The sequence below is a fragment of the Athene cunicularia genome, assembly GCF_003259725.1.
Source record: "Athene cunicularia isolate RWA chromosome 14 unlocalized genomic scaffold, athCun1 chr14_part1, whole genome shotgun sequence".
Classification (NCBI taxonomy): domain Eukaryota; kingdom Metazoa; phylum Chordata; class Aves; order Strigiformes; family Strigidae; genus Athene; species Athene cunicularia.
In genome coordinates this window covers 17,035,672-17,051,487 of record NW_020799118.1, presented here as the reverse complement: position 1 = coordinate 17,051,487, position 15,816 = coordinate 17,035,672, and the positions used below count along the sequence as shown (strand labels likewise).

The window sequence follows — 15,816 nt, the reverse complement described above, 5'->3', positions numbered from 1 at the left end:
CAGAGTGTTGGAATTCATGCAAGTGGGGCAGAAGGTTGGCTTGGCTGAGCAGGGATCTTCTCCTAGAGCTGAGGCAGGAAATGAAAGTGTATGGACACTGGAAATAAGGACAGGCAAGATGGGAAGATTACAGGGATGCTCTTTGCCCCTGCAGGGAGAAGATTAATGTGGCCAAAGCTCAATTGGAGTTCAAGCTGGTCAGCACTGTGAAGGACAATAAAAAGGGCCTTTTAAAATATGTTAACAGCAAAAGAAGAGCTAGCAATAGTCTGTTACTTGATGGGGTTGGTCACCTCACAAATAGAGATATAGACGAAGCAGAGACGTTTAATGCCTTCCCCGCCTCTGTCTTTTACGCCCCTGATGGGCCCTGGGACCCCTGGCACCCGGTGTTGGAAGACCGTGACTGAGGGGGGATGACAGACTCCCAGCCAACCCTGAACTTGTTCGAGTCTTGCTGCTCCAGCTGGATTTGCATAAATGGGGCCCAATGGGATTCATCCCAGGGGCCGATGTCATCGTGGGAACTCTCTCCGTTAGTTTTCAATAGCCTTGGGAGCCTGGAGAGGTCCCAGTCGACTGGAAGCTGGCAAATGTTGTCCCGGTTTTCAAGAAGGGTAAGAAAGAAGACCCAGGTAATTACAGGCCTGTCAGTCTCAGGTCAGTGCCTGGTAAAATTCTGGAGAAGGTTATTCTGGGAGTTACTGAAAAACGCTTGAGAGACAATGCAGTCACTGGTCATAGCCAGCATGGGTTCACGAGGTGAAAGTCCTGCTTAACCAGCTTATGTCCATCTTGTTGACCAAGGGAAGCCAGCAGATGTGGTGAGTTTGGATTTTAGCAAAGCTTTTGATACTGTCTCTCACAGTATCCTCCTGGATAACTTGTCCAACACACAGCTAGACAATACAATATCCATAATACACTGGGTGAGCAACTGGCTGATGGGTTGGGCCAAAAGAGTTAATAGTAAATGAGGTTACATCCCGCTGGTGACCAGTCACCAGTGGGGTTCCTCAGGGCTCAGTTTTCAGGCCAGGGCTCTTTAATGTTTTTATACATGATCTGGATGCAGGAATCGAATGTACGTTAGGTGAGTTTGCCGATGATACTGAACTAGGAGAAGCTGTGGACGCCCTTGAGCGTAGAGAGGCCTTACAGAGATCTGGACAGGCCAGAGAGCAAGTGCCAGGTTCTCTGCCTGGGATAGGGCAATCCTGGTTATACGTACAAAATGGGGGATGAGAGGCTGGAGTCAGCCCCGTGGAAAGAGATCGGGTCTGGGTTGATGGCAAGTTGAATATGAGTCAACAGTGTGCCCTGGCAGCCAAGAGGGCCAGCCGTGTCCTGGCGTGCATCAGGCACAGCGTCAGTAGCCGGCTGAGGGAGGTGATTGTCCCCCTCTGCCCTGCACTGGAGCGGCCCCACCTTGAGCACTGCGTGCAGTGTTGGGCGCCTCAGCACAGGAAGGACATCAGACTATGAGAGTGTGCCCAGAGCAGGGCGACCAAGGTGGTGAAATGCCTCAAGGGCAAGACTTACACGGAGCAGCTGAGGTCGCCTGGATGTTCAGCTTGGAGAAGAGATGGCTGAAGAGTGACCTCATCGCAGTCTGCACCCTCCTCAAGGGGGCAGCTGAGGGGAGGTGCTGATCTCCTCTCTCTGGTGACCAGCGATTGGACACGAGGAAATGGAAGGAAGCTGCATCAGGGGAAGCGCAGATTGGACATTAGGAAAAGGTTCTTCACCAAGAGGGTGGTCGGTGACTGGAACAGGCTCCCCGGGGAAGTGGTCACGGCACCAAGCCTGTCAGAGTTCAAGGAGTGTCTGAAGGATGCTTCTAGTCATGTGGTTTATTCTTAGGTAGTCCCGTGAGGGGCAGGGATTGGACTTAATGATCCTTATGAGACCCTTCCAACTCAAGATATTCTATGATTCTATATTATATATAAAGAACAAATGCAGAAGTTATTGCAGATGCAGATATCTGGAGTTTTGGCTAGAAACCTGATTAAAATGTTCTTCCAGCTGGCTACTGAGTGGAATATATTCATCGTAAGGTTGGGTACTTTTAGTCAGGCTCTTTTCCTACTTTTCCTGTTAACCTGATGGATGTCCTGTTTTCATCCTTTTCCTTCCTCTCTAGCAAAAGGTGGGATTTGTAAATATCATTGTGCTAGTTCAACATCTCTTGCTAGTATGTCATTGCTATTCTGAAATCAAAGCAGTTCAGTGTTTAAGATGGCATGTATTAGAAAAAGAAAGCCTCTGGACATGAATATTCACCAGATTTTCAAAAGTGACTTAACTGTATTTTTAGTGGGTACACTGACCACCAGTATTTGATTCCTGATCTTTCAAGGAGAATGCTAGGAAGTGCAGAATGCAAAACTTGATATAAACAAGCAAAAGTAAACTTGCATCATGGTGATCATCGAGTCTGGCCTACTTCTGTGAGTCAAAAATGAGTTTAGCTTTTATTTTCCCCTCATAGGTCATCTTTAGCTTCCAGTGTTCTAAGTAATAACTCATGATTTAATTAAAATGTAATGAAATACTGTATCTGAAATAGTTAAGAACCTTAGTCCATTAAACTTTTTCACATTGAATAAAATGTTATAACATACTAAGTATTTTTGGTTTTTCCTAGTGAGTTCAGCTCTGACCAGAGAGGAAAATTATTTCACTCAAGAAAATAGTTTGCTTTTATATTTTGTGTTTAACTTTCAAAGTTGTCCTTTCTAGCATTGGGAGCATCTAGATCTCTTGCCATGTTGAATGCTTACAGGTCATGAAGCACGCTGGCTGATAACAGAATCACATTCAGACATCTCAACTTTATAAATTTCAGTAAAACTTTGAGTATTTGGAGCGTTCTTCTGTTCTTTCACTTAAATGACTTCTATAATACTTGGAGGAGCAATGTTTGCTGCAGAGATAGTAACGACTTTCAAAGGAGAAATGTACGAAGAGCAGGCTCACAACCAGTATTTTTAAAGTTCTTTAATTTGTTGACAGAGCTATCTCTAGTGTCAAATTAAAAAAATAGTTGGTTTACAGCCATAATGAATTCTGTTGCCTTGTCTGTATATAGTATACATGAGCTTTAAAAAAGAAAAGAAAGCTTCTGTTATATACTCTAAGTGGGTGAAGCTTATCCCAGAAATACATACTACCCTTGGCAGAGAAACAAACACCAAATTTTTGCCTTCACTGTTATATTCATGACTTCTTTGTAACACTTAGCTGTCTTATAAATCCTTTTGGCTTTGCCATAGATTATATCATATATAGCATATGACAAATAGTAAGTTTATGATTGTGACTCAACTGAATTCCAACAGAATTTCTAATAATTTAGTCTTTAAATAATGGTTCTGTGATCACTGTCCTCCCTTGCAACTGGAGAGTGCAGTAGCATTGGATGTGTAACACTGATGATTTTTACTGCCCTTTATAAGAACTGCACCCTTAGTGATGCTTATTTGCCGAATACACTACACCGGTCAGAGAGATGTAGAAATGCAACTGATATTTTGCATAGCTGCATCTTCTAACCAAAAATGAAGGTTGCACATCGTTCAGGTTGGCACTTGCTGGTACAATTTCATTGAATGTGAAGACAGTTATTTTATGGAATAAGGTATTACAAGAATAGACTACCCTACCATATTTCATATTAGGGTATTGTTTTATTTGAACAGGTTTAATGTATGATCTGTCACCTTTTGGTTTTGTTCTAGAACTGTAATGACTCCTCTTCCTCAGAGGGAAAAAAGATCAAACTTTTAGTAGCTCTTAGAAACTCCATTCTTCTTGCAGTGGAACTGCAATTGTTAATTACATTAAGCCTGAAAATGCCACCCTGCAGCTGACTGATTTCTTACTCAGAGCCATTGTAACTTGGCATGTTGTCAGCTCAGCACACAGTAATTCTGTCTTGCACGTATGCAACCCTAAACTGAGCTTCTGCAACATGAAACCCACCAGCCCAAAGGTGGGAGTTGTGGAAAGCCACCCTGGCCTCTTTTTATTGCGGACAACCAATGGGCAACACTGATCAAGAAAGGGAATTGAGTGTAATTCCAAAGCATTCCTTCAGAGTCTGTACCCAAAGACACTGAAGATGTAAATCGTACTGAGGAAGGCCAAGCCACAAAGCTCTTTCCGTGCTGGAATGACTTCTCAATCCAGCAATTAATATTTCTCATCTCTTATAAAATTGGCTGCAATATTGGTTTTGTAAGACCTGTGAAATTTAGTGTTTACCTTTGTGCTCTTTTACTCTGCCTGTTGTAAATTCCTCAGTAGCCAGATTCAGTCCATTCTGATGTGTTTTCTAGAGACTTTATAATTAGTATGAATTTAAGGTGATTTGTTAACCATTTCAAACATTTCTGCTTCATTTACAGCATCCAGAATCCCACTGTAACTTCCTGTGGCCATTACAAACTTCATCAACTTTTGCAGAATGATTTGTTAGCCACAATTTGTAAAACAAGAGGTTCATAATGGTTATCATGTTATAATGTCTGCACAGTTACTGGTAGCATTTGTGTTAACCATTAGCTTCTAGAATCTATTGTCTAAGACTGTCATGACATAGGTATTTTGTATTTTGGATGTCCTACCTTTTTTGTTTTGAACTCATTATTGTTAATGTTACCTGTCTCCTGAAGTTTAACTGTGAGGGGTTTCCTACAGCTAGAGGTTGATGCTTCCACTAGAACAGACCTGGACACTGCAGAAGGTGTTTATACAGAAGGTCTGACATAGGTGAAGGAGGGAGGGCAATCCAGAGTATATCTCTGCCTTATTACACACCTTTCCTTCACCTCCCTTAAGATGCAGCTTGGCTGTGGAGGGCTGAAAGGAAATAGACACTGAATGGCTCCAACACACTGCTCTAAGTGGCTTTTGTTCATGAATATAAAATGCTAGTCTCTGACTTTTTCCTTCCGGAAGCCCATCCTGATCCCAGTTTACTCTGAAAAGTAGTTAATTCGTGGACAGGGACATTCAGCTGGGTCTTTTGTACAGCTGGGGGTACTGGCTAATGAATTCTGCGTTGTTTAAAACACAGTGATCAGTCAAGGGTCAAAACCCAAACTCCAGGGATGAGACCAATTCAAATTCCTTGTTGTTTTGCTCACTTCCTAGACCAGATGTATCCATCTGGATTAGAAATGTTGATTTGTAAGCAGCAATTTTGTTCTGTTATATTCTGTGATAGCCCCAGGACTATTTGTGCTTTGCAGAAGTAGTTTAGTCATATTGAAGACTAATTTGCAGTGTTTTGGGATAATGAGGAAGGATGATCTCCCTGAAAAATCAGATTATGCTAATTGCTTACTCCTTCTCAGGTTTTCTTCCCCTCTTCTGTCTGCATATAGGGAAAAATCATTCATATGTGGACTTCAAGCTTTTTACTGAGTAAAGCAGAGAGTGTGTATGAAAGAAACTAAATGGCCCAAGATAATATTTGTTTAAAAATCCTCTAAGAAATGCCACTTTTGGTGAACAAAAATTTGAGTTCAAACTTTAGTCCAGCTTGTGTAACCTCTTAAATTACCAGTCCTGGGAAGAGTCTAGTGAGCACACATTTACTCACTGTGTAGGAACAGCAGTGGCTCTAAACATTTAACCATGGCTTCACAATTTCCTGCCTGTTGCCTAAGCTGAAGTTGATTGGGAGCATGGTGTTATCATGTCCCTGCAGTGGGACACAAAATGTGTTACATCTGAAAAATGCTCTTTAAACTTTATAATTAGATGGGCAGGGATTCGCTATGCTTAGCTGCAGGATAGTACCACCTTAGGCTGATCCTACTAGTTATATCTATCACTTTATCCATACCTTAAATCTCCTGAGGAATTTTGCTTCCTTGTTTCTATTGATTGTTTTGGTGTTAGCTACTTTAGTTGTGTTTAACTTCAGGTTTCTTATAATCAAAAGCTACCCTTTTAGGTACAGATTTTAAGAACAACTCCAACCAGCTAGTGCTTTGAGTGTAGTACCTTTTCATCACTGACTTGCTTTTTAAACATTACTCGGTTGTTAACCTTTTTCACTGTCAGTATAAAAATGCAGACTTTATAGGAGGAATTCAATGGTTGCTATGTTTGTGATGAAAAGAATTTTTTTAAGAATGTATTTTATTGGTGCTCTTTCCTTTTTATGGTACTTAGGTTTATTTATTGGTTACTTATTCAGTGAATTATTGAGTATACATTTTGAGATGTACTTCATAAATGCTTAATGTTCATATGGGACTTTATTCTGTGACGGAGCATAAGTGGTTACATTTCTGAAATCGAGATTTCTAAATAATTATGGATAGAATAGGTAATGCTTCTTATGCATAAGTTGCATCACTGATTTTTGTAAGAACCTGTTTTCAGCTGCTTCTAACTTTACTAGACTTCATCTTCTTGGGCTGGGTGCCTGCAGGCTGAGATCATGCTCTGCTGTTAAAATTTAATCTAACTAGGTCAGTAATTAGATCTTTTCTAATATAATCAAGAGATTCTGAGTACACGGTTTTCCTCTGGAACTTGACATTTTGCTGAGGTGTCATCCTGAGATAAGGGATGCATCTCCTGCTGTTCTATTAATATTCACTCCTGTAGGTAGTCTGTCTGATAAGCCTCAGTATACGCTGCTTTAACAGAACCATAGCTGGCAAGTACATCCTGTGAAAGCCCAGCAGTGCTAGGCATGTTCATCCCATCACGGCTCTGCTGTCACAGCAATGGATACACCACGCTACAGTCTTTGCACTGTGGTACCAGACACTCAAGAGCAGAGAGCAAAGAATTTGTTCTGTCCAGGCTCTGAGCCCTTGCTGCGTGGCTCTGGTGAACTCACTTCTCATTCCTGCCCCAGTTCCTAAGCCATTTGTAAAATAAGTAACAGTTATGTCTGTGCCTTAACCTAAAGATTTGAAGCCTGCCCATGATTTAGGATGGGCTCAGTGCATCGTTTTGTATAGCAGAGTTCTACTTTTTCAGCCTTTTGGAGTAATTTTTAAAAACCACATTATAGGGACTTCAGAAATGTAAAGCCAAGCATCCAAACGCTGGAAAAAGCAAGAATAGTACACTTTTTACCTAAATAGGTTTATACCATTTTTTCATGGGAGCTCTGATTCATTCAACACATGAAATAGCGCTCTGCAAAAAAGCAGAAGTGGTGCTGTTCAGAGCGGCATTCTGTTTCACTTCTGTCTTGCTAACTCTTACGGTCTTGCTGTAAATGAAGTTGAGTTCCAACCTGGAGAACTGAATTCTGTATTAATCATTTTAGAAGAAACCCTTCTTTATAATTCTAAAAAAAATCTACTTTAGCTAAACTTTCAGCAACTAATTATGTGTTTCTCTTGTTTTGGATGTCAGCATTGTCAGCAAAGATCAGATGTGCAGAAACAGTCTCTGCAGCTGACGTGGAAATTAGCTGGAGCTGTGACTTGAGTATCAAGAGCACTATCAAAAAGCAAAGTACAACCATGCTTCATTTTACAACATAGACACAGGAGATGCAGCACTGACTGTTAAAATAGTTAATAGATAATAAGGACAATAAATAGAATCACTGCAATTATTTATTGACAGCATCATGCTACACCTCCCAAGTTTGTGCTCTGCTTATGAAGTCTTTAGGCATTTAATTTCTTCCGTTGATTTAAATTTATGGTATTTATGTTGTCAATCTCTTGAACTCTTTTTTGGAGTATGAATTAGAAAATATGTTGAAATTTGTGGAAAAACCCTCAAATGCTGGCAGTATCTAAGTGCGCCTTTGCATGACTATGGAACAGATTCTAAGAAGATTTAATTAAAGCACTGCCTCTTTGATGCAGATATATTTTGATTGTCTGAATACACACTAATTTCTTAAAAGTGAAACAGATTTGAATCTAGTTTTTTCTTCATCAGTTTGCACCCCTTCCACATAAGGATGATATTTGCATGTATTACTGTAAGGACAGGACTTTAGCCTGAAAAGGAAAGTCTTTCCCTCTCTCTTTTCTTTTTAAATCTCTGTAAGCAGCCATACAGCTTTCAGGTACAAGGAGTCCTCAGTATGTTCTGTTGCTGGATGGATATCTGAAAAATGAGAAGAGTCACTTACTTTGCTTGGTTTCATCTACTGGATAGCTTTCTGAACTATGCCATTTATGCTTTTTCACTTAATAATTTTAAAAAGGGGAGGAAGGGAGGAGAAACCAGTCTATTTTGACACAATTAAAAGAATGTTCTGATGTGACCAACTGGTGAAATCTTCCATCCATTTAGGAATCCTGGAATTTTATGATGGAGCTCATCTGAGTGTGAAACTTCATATTTGAATACTTAGTTTGAAAGGCACATTTCTTGTTTGGGGAGAGGAGTGTGGTTGGTTTCATGGGTTCTTTTAACAGCTTCAGTAGTTACTTTTGGAGTGAAGACATACCTGCATCAACTATTTTCAACATAAACAAGTGCTTATTGTTACATGATGGGGATCTTTCAAACTCAACATTTAGACCGTTTCTATGCAGTGTGACCAATTTTAACAGACAAGGCTGTTACATAGTTCCTGTTGAGATGTTAGTTGTCTACATGTTGTAGTTTGCCTGTTTACAAGGATCAGTAGGGTATCTGTGGTGGTGGCTGTAAATGGATTTAATCTTAAATTTTCAAAAGCTCCATAGCCATTTTCACTCTTAATACTTTAACTGAATTCAAAGTCTTGATAGAGTAATAAAACATTAATTTCTCTGATAACGTTTCTGTGCAATGCCTGTGAAGGTAGTGTATTAAAACATACATTAGGTTCATTTTTCTATCCTGAATCCCCAGAAGTTTTGAACTTTTCCAAAATAAGTACACAGTATAGTAAACTACATGTTAAAATGAGCATTAGTTATTTCACTTACTTAAATATTGAAATTAGTAATTTAACTCACCTAAATATTGATCGTATTGCAGATGTTAGGAGGGGGAATCACAAGCCCTGAGCTGTCAGCTGTCTGCACTGTCTCCATCTCTGTATAACAGCCTGAGCAGTTTACCAGGCAACCATGTATATATAATAAGGTTTAAAATCTGATGGTAGTTCCTGTCTTCTCCAAATGCAGTGGGCCTCCTTTCTTCATCCATATATTTTGAAAAAATAATATGTCTACAACATGCTCAGCTGCTTGACTCAGCCTGGCTTCCATCCAGCCAAATTTCAGAGAAATTTGTGGACACTGGAAATTTGTGGAAATAGAATGGACATTGGCCCTTTGGTGAGCTGTTGCCTCTGCAAGCAAAAGTCAGCTCCTTGTTCCCACACTGAGCCGCATCCTGCCTTAGCCACCGTATTTCAGAGTATACATGTGTTTGCATATATCATACGTTTAGGCTGGACAGGTGTTTATATTTAGTCCCTATGGCAGTCACGTAGTTGGTCATGATATCGTGCCTCTCCCTGGCACTGGTTTCACTTCCTTGTAAGAACTACAATTAATGAGAACTATCTTACTCTGGGCATCTGTAGTTGATTCACGCTTCCCAATGTTGAGATTTTCATTATGTCCTCTGGAGCCCTGAAGAACCAAGCAAGGTTTTTCTATCTTTTTAAACCCCTCCCTATTCCTGTGTCTCCACATTGTTCGTAATGTTCTTTCGACACAAAGGGACAGACTGTGACCTTGGCTAATGAATAAATCAGCTCCATCTGTCCACCCAGAGATAGCCTCATAGCACAGTAGGCCTTAAGGGCATATTTGCATTGCGCAGCGTGGTTAAAAATATCTAAGCTGATTCTAAGTAATCTGGTGTGTGCACACAGTGCAACACGGTACTGCTGGCCTGGTGCTGGGCCAGGATGTAGGTAATGGTGGCTCTGGGTAGGTCTGGTTAGCTCTGAGAAGGGGCATCACTGGTGGTGTAGCTATGTATTCTCACTACTCAAAGCAGCTCGTGTGTCCCTGTGTGATGCTGCAGCGCTCCGTTTGCTGTGTCTGCTCATGCTCTAAGTGGGCACAAAGCTGAGTTCTGAGTGCTCAAGACACACTGTCTTAGCCAAGATCTTACTATGTGTATGCTTCTACTACATGTGGTCTTTTTTTGATGGGTTAAGAGATGCAGACAAAAGCATAATATTCTGAAATTTTTCAACAGCTCTGAAACTGCATCTCCATAAACTTTGGCAAATTTCTTTGCTGTCACTCAGATGACAGGAGAGTTAGGCTACCTGGCTAGGTTTCCTTCAAGTATTTGAAGGGGGGATGTACCATCTGAGTTCTTGGTGAAGCCTTCAAGTTTGTATCATCTAGTGATTTGTCAACGGTAGAAAAACTTTGATTGGTGTCCTCATAACTGGGTTCTGATTCTCAGCATAAGCAAAGATTTCAGATCTGATAGTTTGTTGCCATTAAAAGAGAGCTAGCTCACCCCTCACTGCACTTGCATCACTTAGCTTGTGCTAGAAGCAGCACTTGCTGGACTGGATACCACCACTTAATCCAACACAGAAGTAACCATGCAAAAACCCCATCCCCCCCTGCAACCTTCCACTCCAAACCTGGGTATTGTCTTGCTGTTAGTCATTTGAACTGTCTCACAGAAGCTTTTAAGCATCACAGATGGCTGAGTGAAGGGTGCAGGACTGCACAGCGAGAAGAAGAGAAAGAAAGAAGTGGATAAAGTCAAATGGAAGGGCCTGAGAGCTCCCCCTTCCAGGAGCTGCGAGGCTTGAGCTTGAAGAACAGAGTTGAGGTGCTTTCCCCTAGGACTAAGTCATTCATATTTCTTGTGTTGTGCCTTGTTGAAATAGTTCACATTGAGATTCTTTGTTTCTGTATAATATTTTTACTATCATTTACTCCTGTCCCTGGATTTATTTTTTTTCCCCCCTATTTCTATTCTTTCTCATGCTGTGTCTTTGCTGCAGCATGTGTTATCCCCCTTTGTCTCTTACATCACTTGGTATTTATACCAGTGTCCTTTACTGACACTTTAATATCCTTGATACAGTGTTTCCATCATAGGGTTTGAATCCAAAACACCTTACTTTTCCTCTTTTTCCAGTGGTTTGTGTTATGGTGAAATAATTCACACAGACGTCCTATTAGTGGGGAATTGTATCAGAGAGGTATTTATTATTTGGACTTAGTGTTTCCAGAAGGGCTTTTGGCAGACATGGTCCATCACATCGACTTTTCTTGTTTGTTCCCTGCACAATCTTTTGACAGATCATTTACTAAGAATTTTACTCAAAATATGCAAAACTTTAATTATTATTTGTTTCAATTTGCTAGAGTTTGTTTTTAGTTTAAGCACATGCAAATCCTGACACAATGAGCTACTTCCATAATTTTTCTTGCAAATCATTTTGCTTGAGCTGTGCACATGGTGAGAGACCTCCCCCCCCCCCCAGCTTTAACTGTGTCCCTTGAAAAGGAGCTTTGCCAATGATGTCAATATTAGAAAGAGCAGGCAGGGAAAAATAGGTTTTAAGAATGTGCTCTTCTGCCAGTGAGTGAGCCTGCTTACAGCAGCGCATTCAGTTGGCTGTTATTTACATTCTCCTTGTACAGAACTCATTAGTACATGGCAAAGCAAATTCTCAAAGGTTTAGTTTTTCTGTTGAATTGTGAGATAAATAACTCGTCCCCTGAATATGTATGTGTGTGTATATATAATTTTTTTTATATGAGCAGGATTGTGGCCTTTTTAGCATTGCTGTTGGAAGAACACATTTATTTATTGTTCTACACATGGCATCCAAAATACTCCATGTTAACCCTTACCAAGGAAGGAATGTCTTTGTTCAGAAAGTTCTTTTTTACATTTATGTGTATACACAGACACACATCTATGTGATTTATCTACAACTGACAGATAAGGATTGCCATATATATTACATGGGATTTCTTATCAGAGAAATTATTTAAAATTACAAAAACATGGATGCAGAATCAGACTCATATTGATGATGTGCACAATCCATGGAAACATATTTAAGATACGTGCAACAGATTTGTTTCCTACTTAGATTGTCATGATACCTGCAGAGGTGATATTTTCTTTTAAATGCTTGATAAAGATTCAGAATTGGCCTTTTTACTTTCTATTTGCTTCTAGATTAAATAGTGAAGGGATGCTTTGTTCCTATACAAATTGAGTCATTTGGCTTCAAAGTCCTCCTTTAAATTAGAATTTTTAAGATTGTTTGTTAGAGAATTCTTCTGGGGCTTGATCATGGTATAATTGTTACTTTGAAACTTTAAATTTTTCTATCACATTTTGCTTCTATTTCATGTAAGAAACTGCTGTCCATACAAATCTGCTATGAAACTGATACCACTGTGCCAGTCTTTATAGCACCACCAATCTTCTGACCTGTGCACAGCAAGAAAAGCAAGTTTGTGCATTTAAAATGCTTCAGGAGCCAAATTCAATATGCAGGAGCTCATTCTAGCTGTTGAATATAGAGCATGTCCTTTTAAAATTCATGACTGGTATGCATGTTTTTCAAGTTAGAACATGGCTTATAAATATTAACTGGGGCAGCGATTCCAGTGAAGAAGTTGCAGATACACATCAAGGAACTTTTTCAACGGTCTAATCCTTTTTATAATTATTTTGTCATTACAAAAGTTCCTTCAGTTAAAAGAACCCTCAAAGTTAGGTTTAGGGCTTTATAACAGTTTAGAAGTTTTCTGGTTGTGATTTATGCAGGTTTCATATTAGTGAATGTGCAAAAGATGTTACTGCACAGTTCTGTTGGAAAACATGATATGAAATGGGTCTATGTTAAAGCATTTTTTAAAAATAATTTCCTCTCATATTTCTTTGTTTTCATCTCCAGAGGGATATAAGAGACTTTGAGGAGGAGCAGAGCATTTTGCTGCTTCTCCACATTTCAAATCATGAAAAAAAATTTGTCTGAAATCACGTTACTAATGCTGGTGTCCTTCAGAGGCCCCAGAGCTGCTGATGAGCACTGTTAAAATCTCCGGAGAATCCCAGTGTCTGTCAAGGCATGAACTTTATAGACATTTGTTCTGTTAAATTCAGTTCCTTGAAGGGTGCAGTTAAAGCACTGGTTTGGTTGAACAAAGGACTCCGGGAACTGTTGCTCACAGCCCTGGCCTCTTCCCAGCTTGCTTAGGTGCCTGTGTAGGTGGAAGCTGAGACTTTCCATGGAGCAAACCCCTTGGCACCAGGCTCAGTTGTGCCACAGCCATGGTGTCTGAGACGACTGCGGGTATCCCAGGCACAGTTCTGCTCTAATTCCTTAGTGAGAGCAGGGTTGCACTGTTAATATTACGAATGTGCTAAGTAAGGTGTTATTACTCATCTTTATAATTCTTAATGTTGGCTTACAGATCTCATCTTACAAAAAACAATTTAACTAGCTCAGTTTAAGCTATATGCATTCTTCAAATCACATGTGTCTGTGAATTCACAAAATGAGAAATACACCATACTTAATGATTTTATGTTCCCCAAGTAGTATGCTAATTGTGTTTTTTCACCAAGAATAACAGTTGCATACATTAAGGCCTATCAATTTTACATGCTTTTACCAAAACTATTTGTCTTTTCTGTTCCTGGCACTACCAATGAAAGTAAACAGAAGGGAGAAATAACTTAGCACGGCATCTGAAATACTTTCTTTGGGATTTTTTTTTTACTTTATGGTATTCAGAGCAAAGGATATGCTTATAGCAGGAGCCCAACAGGGAGAAGCGAGCGGCAGCACTCTCAAAGCTTTACACTTACACTTTGCGGATGATTTTTTCAGAGTACATCATTCCGTACACTGTTTAAACCAGACAGCACAGTGTGCATTAGTGCTTTTGGGGTGGGAGGAGGAGGGATTTAGTTCATCACTGGTGGACATGATTATTATTTTTCCAAATTAATTTATTTGGGGATGAATGTTAAGAGATGTTTAGAATCAGATGGTTAACAGTGCTTTCAGGATGCCCTGCTAGGCTATAAATCACTTGGGAACCATGTACACGGTCTCAATTGCAACCTAATGTAAGCAGAGAAGACAAGAGATTGAACTTACGTTTGACAGTACTGCGTGACTCCTGGAACCCAGCTGACTCTGAACCCCAGCCCAGGGCTTCACACTCGCGCTCCTCCCCTTGCCCATGCCTGGCACTGGTGCTTGCACCTCCTCTGCTCTTTTCTGCCAGCCAGCACATCTTCCAGAGCCCCACGCTGCGCTTACGTCCGTCCTCCAGGGTCTGGTACACCCAGTTGGGAGTAAAGGCAGCTGCGTTGTTAAGAATGAGTGAGACCAGGGCTACCAACACAGCTGTGGCTACCAGTTTCTGGACAGTCATATCTGACTGTCAGCTTGCTGCCAGTCTCTGTTTGCAGAAGACACGAGGTTCAATCAGCTGCAGCACATTGAAATTGGACTTGAAACAGAGGTGGCTTTGCTAGGCTGTTACGAAGGGCTAAAGGACATCACCGTTCATTCTCAAAGTCAACTCCAGAGGTGTTTCTGATCAAGGAAATGAGAAATTTGCGAGGTAGGTAGGAGAATTCCATAAAATAAGAACACAAAGAAGGTTTTTAGGTCCTTCCCAGCTTTGGCTTATCCACCTTCTTGCACTTTGATAAGTAATGCCAGTCCTGTGATGAACTGAATGACAGGGAGGTCCATTCCTTGTGAGACGAGGTGAATCCAGAAAGAATCCAGACTCGATGCTTGGGAATCTGAGCTGGTGCCGGGGCACAAGCGGGGATGCTCAGCAGTAGGGCCAAGTCCTCCGAGTCAACCAGCGCTGCTCCAAAAACCTTTTATTCAAGTGCAAACTTCAGAATATCCCACAAACCGTGACAATTGTCATCCTCTCAAAACTAAGCCAAACTGGAGGTGAATGCTGTCATCCCCGAGGAGCTCTGCAAGTCTGGAGTATCTCGGGGAGTTTGCTCAGCCGTGTCCCTCTCTGAAGATCCGAGCTGCGAGTGCAGGGACCGGAGAACAGCCCCTGCTGTGAGGAAAAGGCCCCCCCACCTCTCCACGAAGAGGAAATGGCTGTTTTTGTGGCTGGTTTTGGTGAGCCTCAGGGCGTAGTCGACTGCAACAAACAGAGCCAGTGCCACGGCAGTCAAACATTAACAGGATGTGTTTCCTGAAAGGAAAGGACTATGGAGACTTCTAAAGTTGTACCTCCTCCCCTCGGAGAGCCCCCCTCCCCGCCTCTCCCCTCCTGTCCTCCCGGCAGCACAAAGCACGGCTGGGAGGACGGGGCTGCACATTGCAGAGGAGCCCGGGGAGCAAATCGGAGCCCTCTGGAAAAGGGAAGAAAGAAATCCCCAGCCTCAACCCTTGGAACATAGATCTGCAGATACAGGCTGCGGAGAGGGATTTTAAAATGCTTTTTACTGAAAGCAAAACAATAATGGGGTTATCTGTTGGACAGCATGATGGGGGGGGGGCCCACTGGCGTTCCCCTTCCTCTCTGCAAGCCCAGAAGGGAGCATGGCGGATAAACTGAAAGTCTTGAGATTCTCAACCCGATAAATGCATTTGAGGCGTCTGAAAATGCAGTTGCAAGTGGTACAATGTGAATGAAGCTGAAAATCGCTGCATTGCAGCACTGGTACTGCAGAAGTTGAAAGGAAAGCTGCTCTAATAAACAGATGGAAAAAAGAGTTATGAGGATGTTTCAAACTGTCAGCACAGATGTTTCCAGACGGGTCTTGCAGAGACCGGCTTCCCAAGTGGGTGCTGGCTGTTGGCCGTTCCCGTGTGCGCCACCGCCGGGCCTGTACCGGACCGGGCCAAAGGCGGCTGGGGCTGGGGCTGGGGCTGGG

The 15,816-nt window shown here is 41.4% G+C and overlaps 2 protein-coding genes across 3 annotated transcripts in view; one reads left to right on the top strand and one right to left on the bottom strand.

Moving 5' to 3' along the window:
• Positions 1–15,700, bottom strand: part of TMEM204 (transmembrane protein 204) — a 31,378-nt gene extending 15,678 nt beyond the window's left edge. The window contains exon 1 of the mRNA XM_026858785.1: positions 14,054–15,700. Coding sequence (XP_026714586.1) covers positions 14,054–14,333 — 280 coding nt within the window. The 5' untranslated portion in view covers positions 14,334–15,700. The remainder of the gene's footprint in view (positions 1–14,053) is intronic.
• The window catches only part of IFT140 (intraflagellar transport 140), an 86,184-nt gene that overhangs the window by 52,619 nt on the left and 17,749 nt on the right, over positions 1–15,816 (top strand). The gene's annotated exons all lie outside the window — the stretch shown is intronic.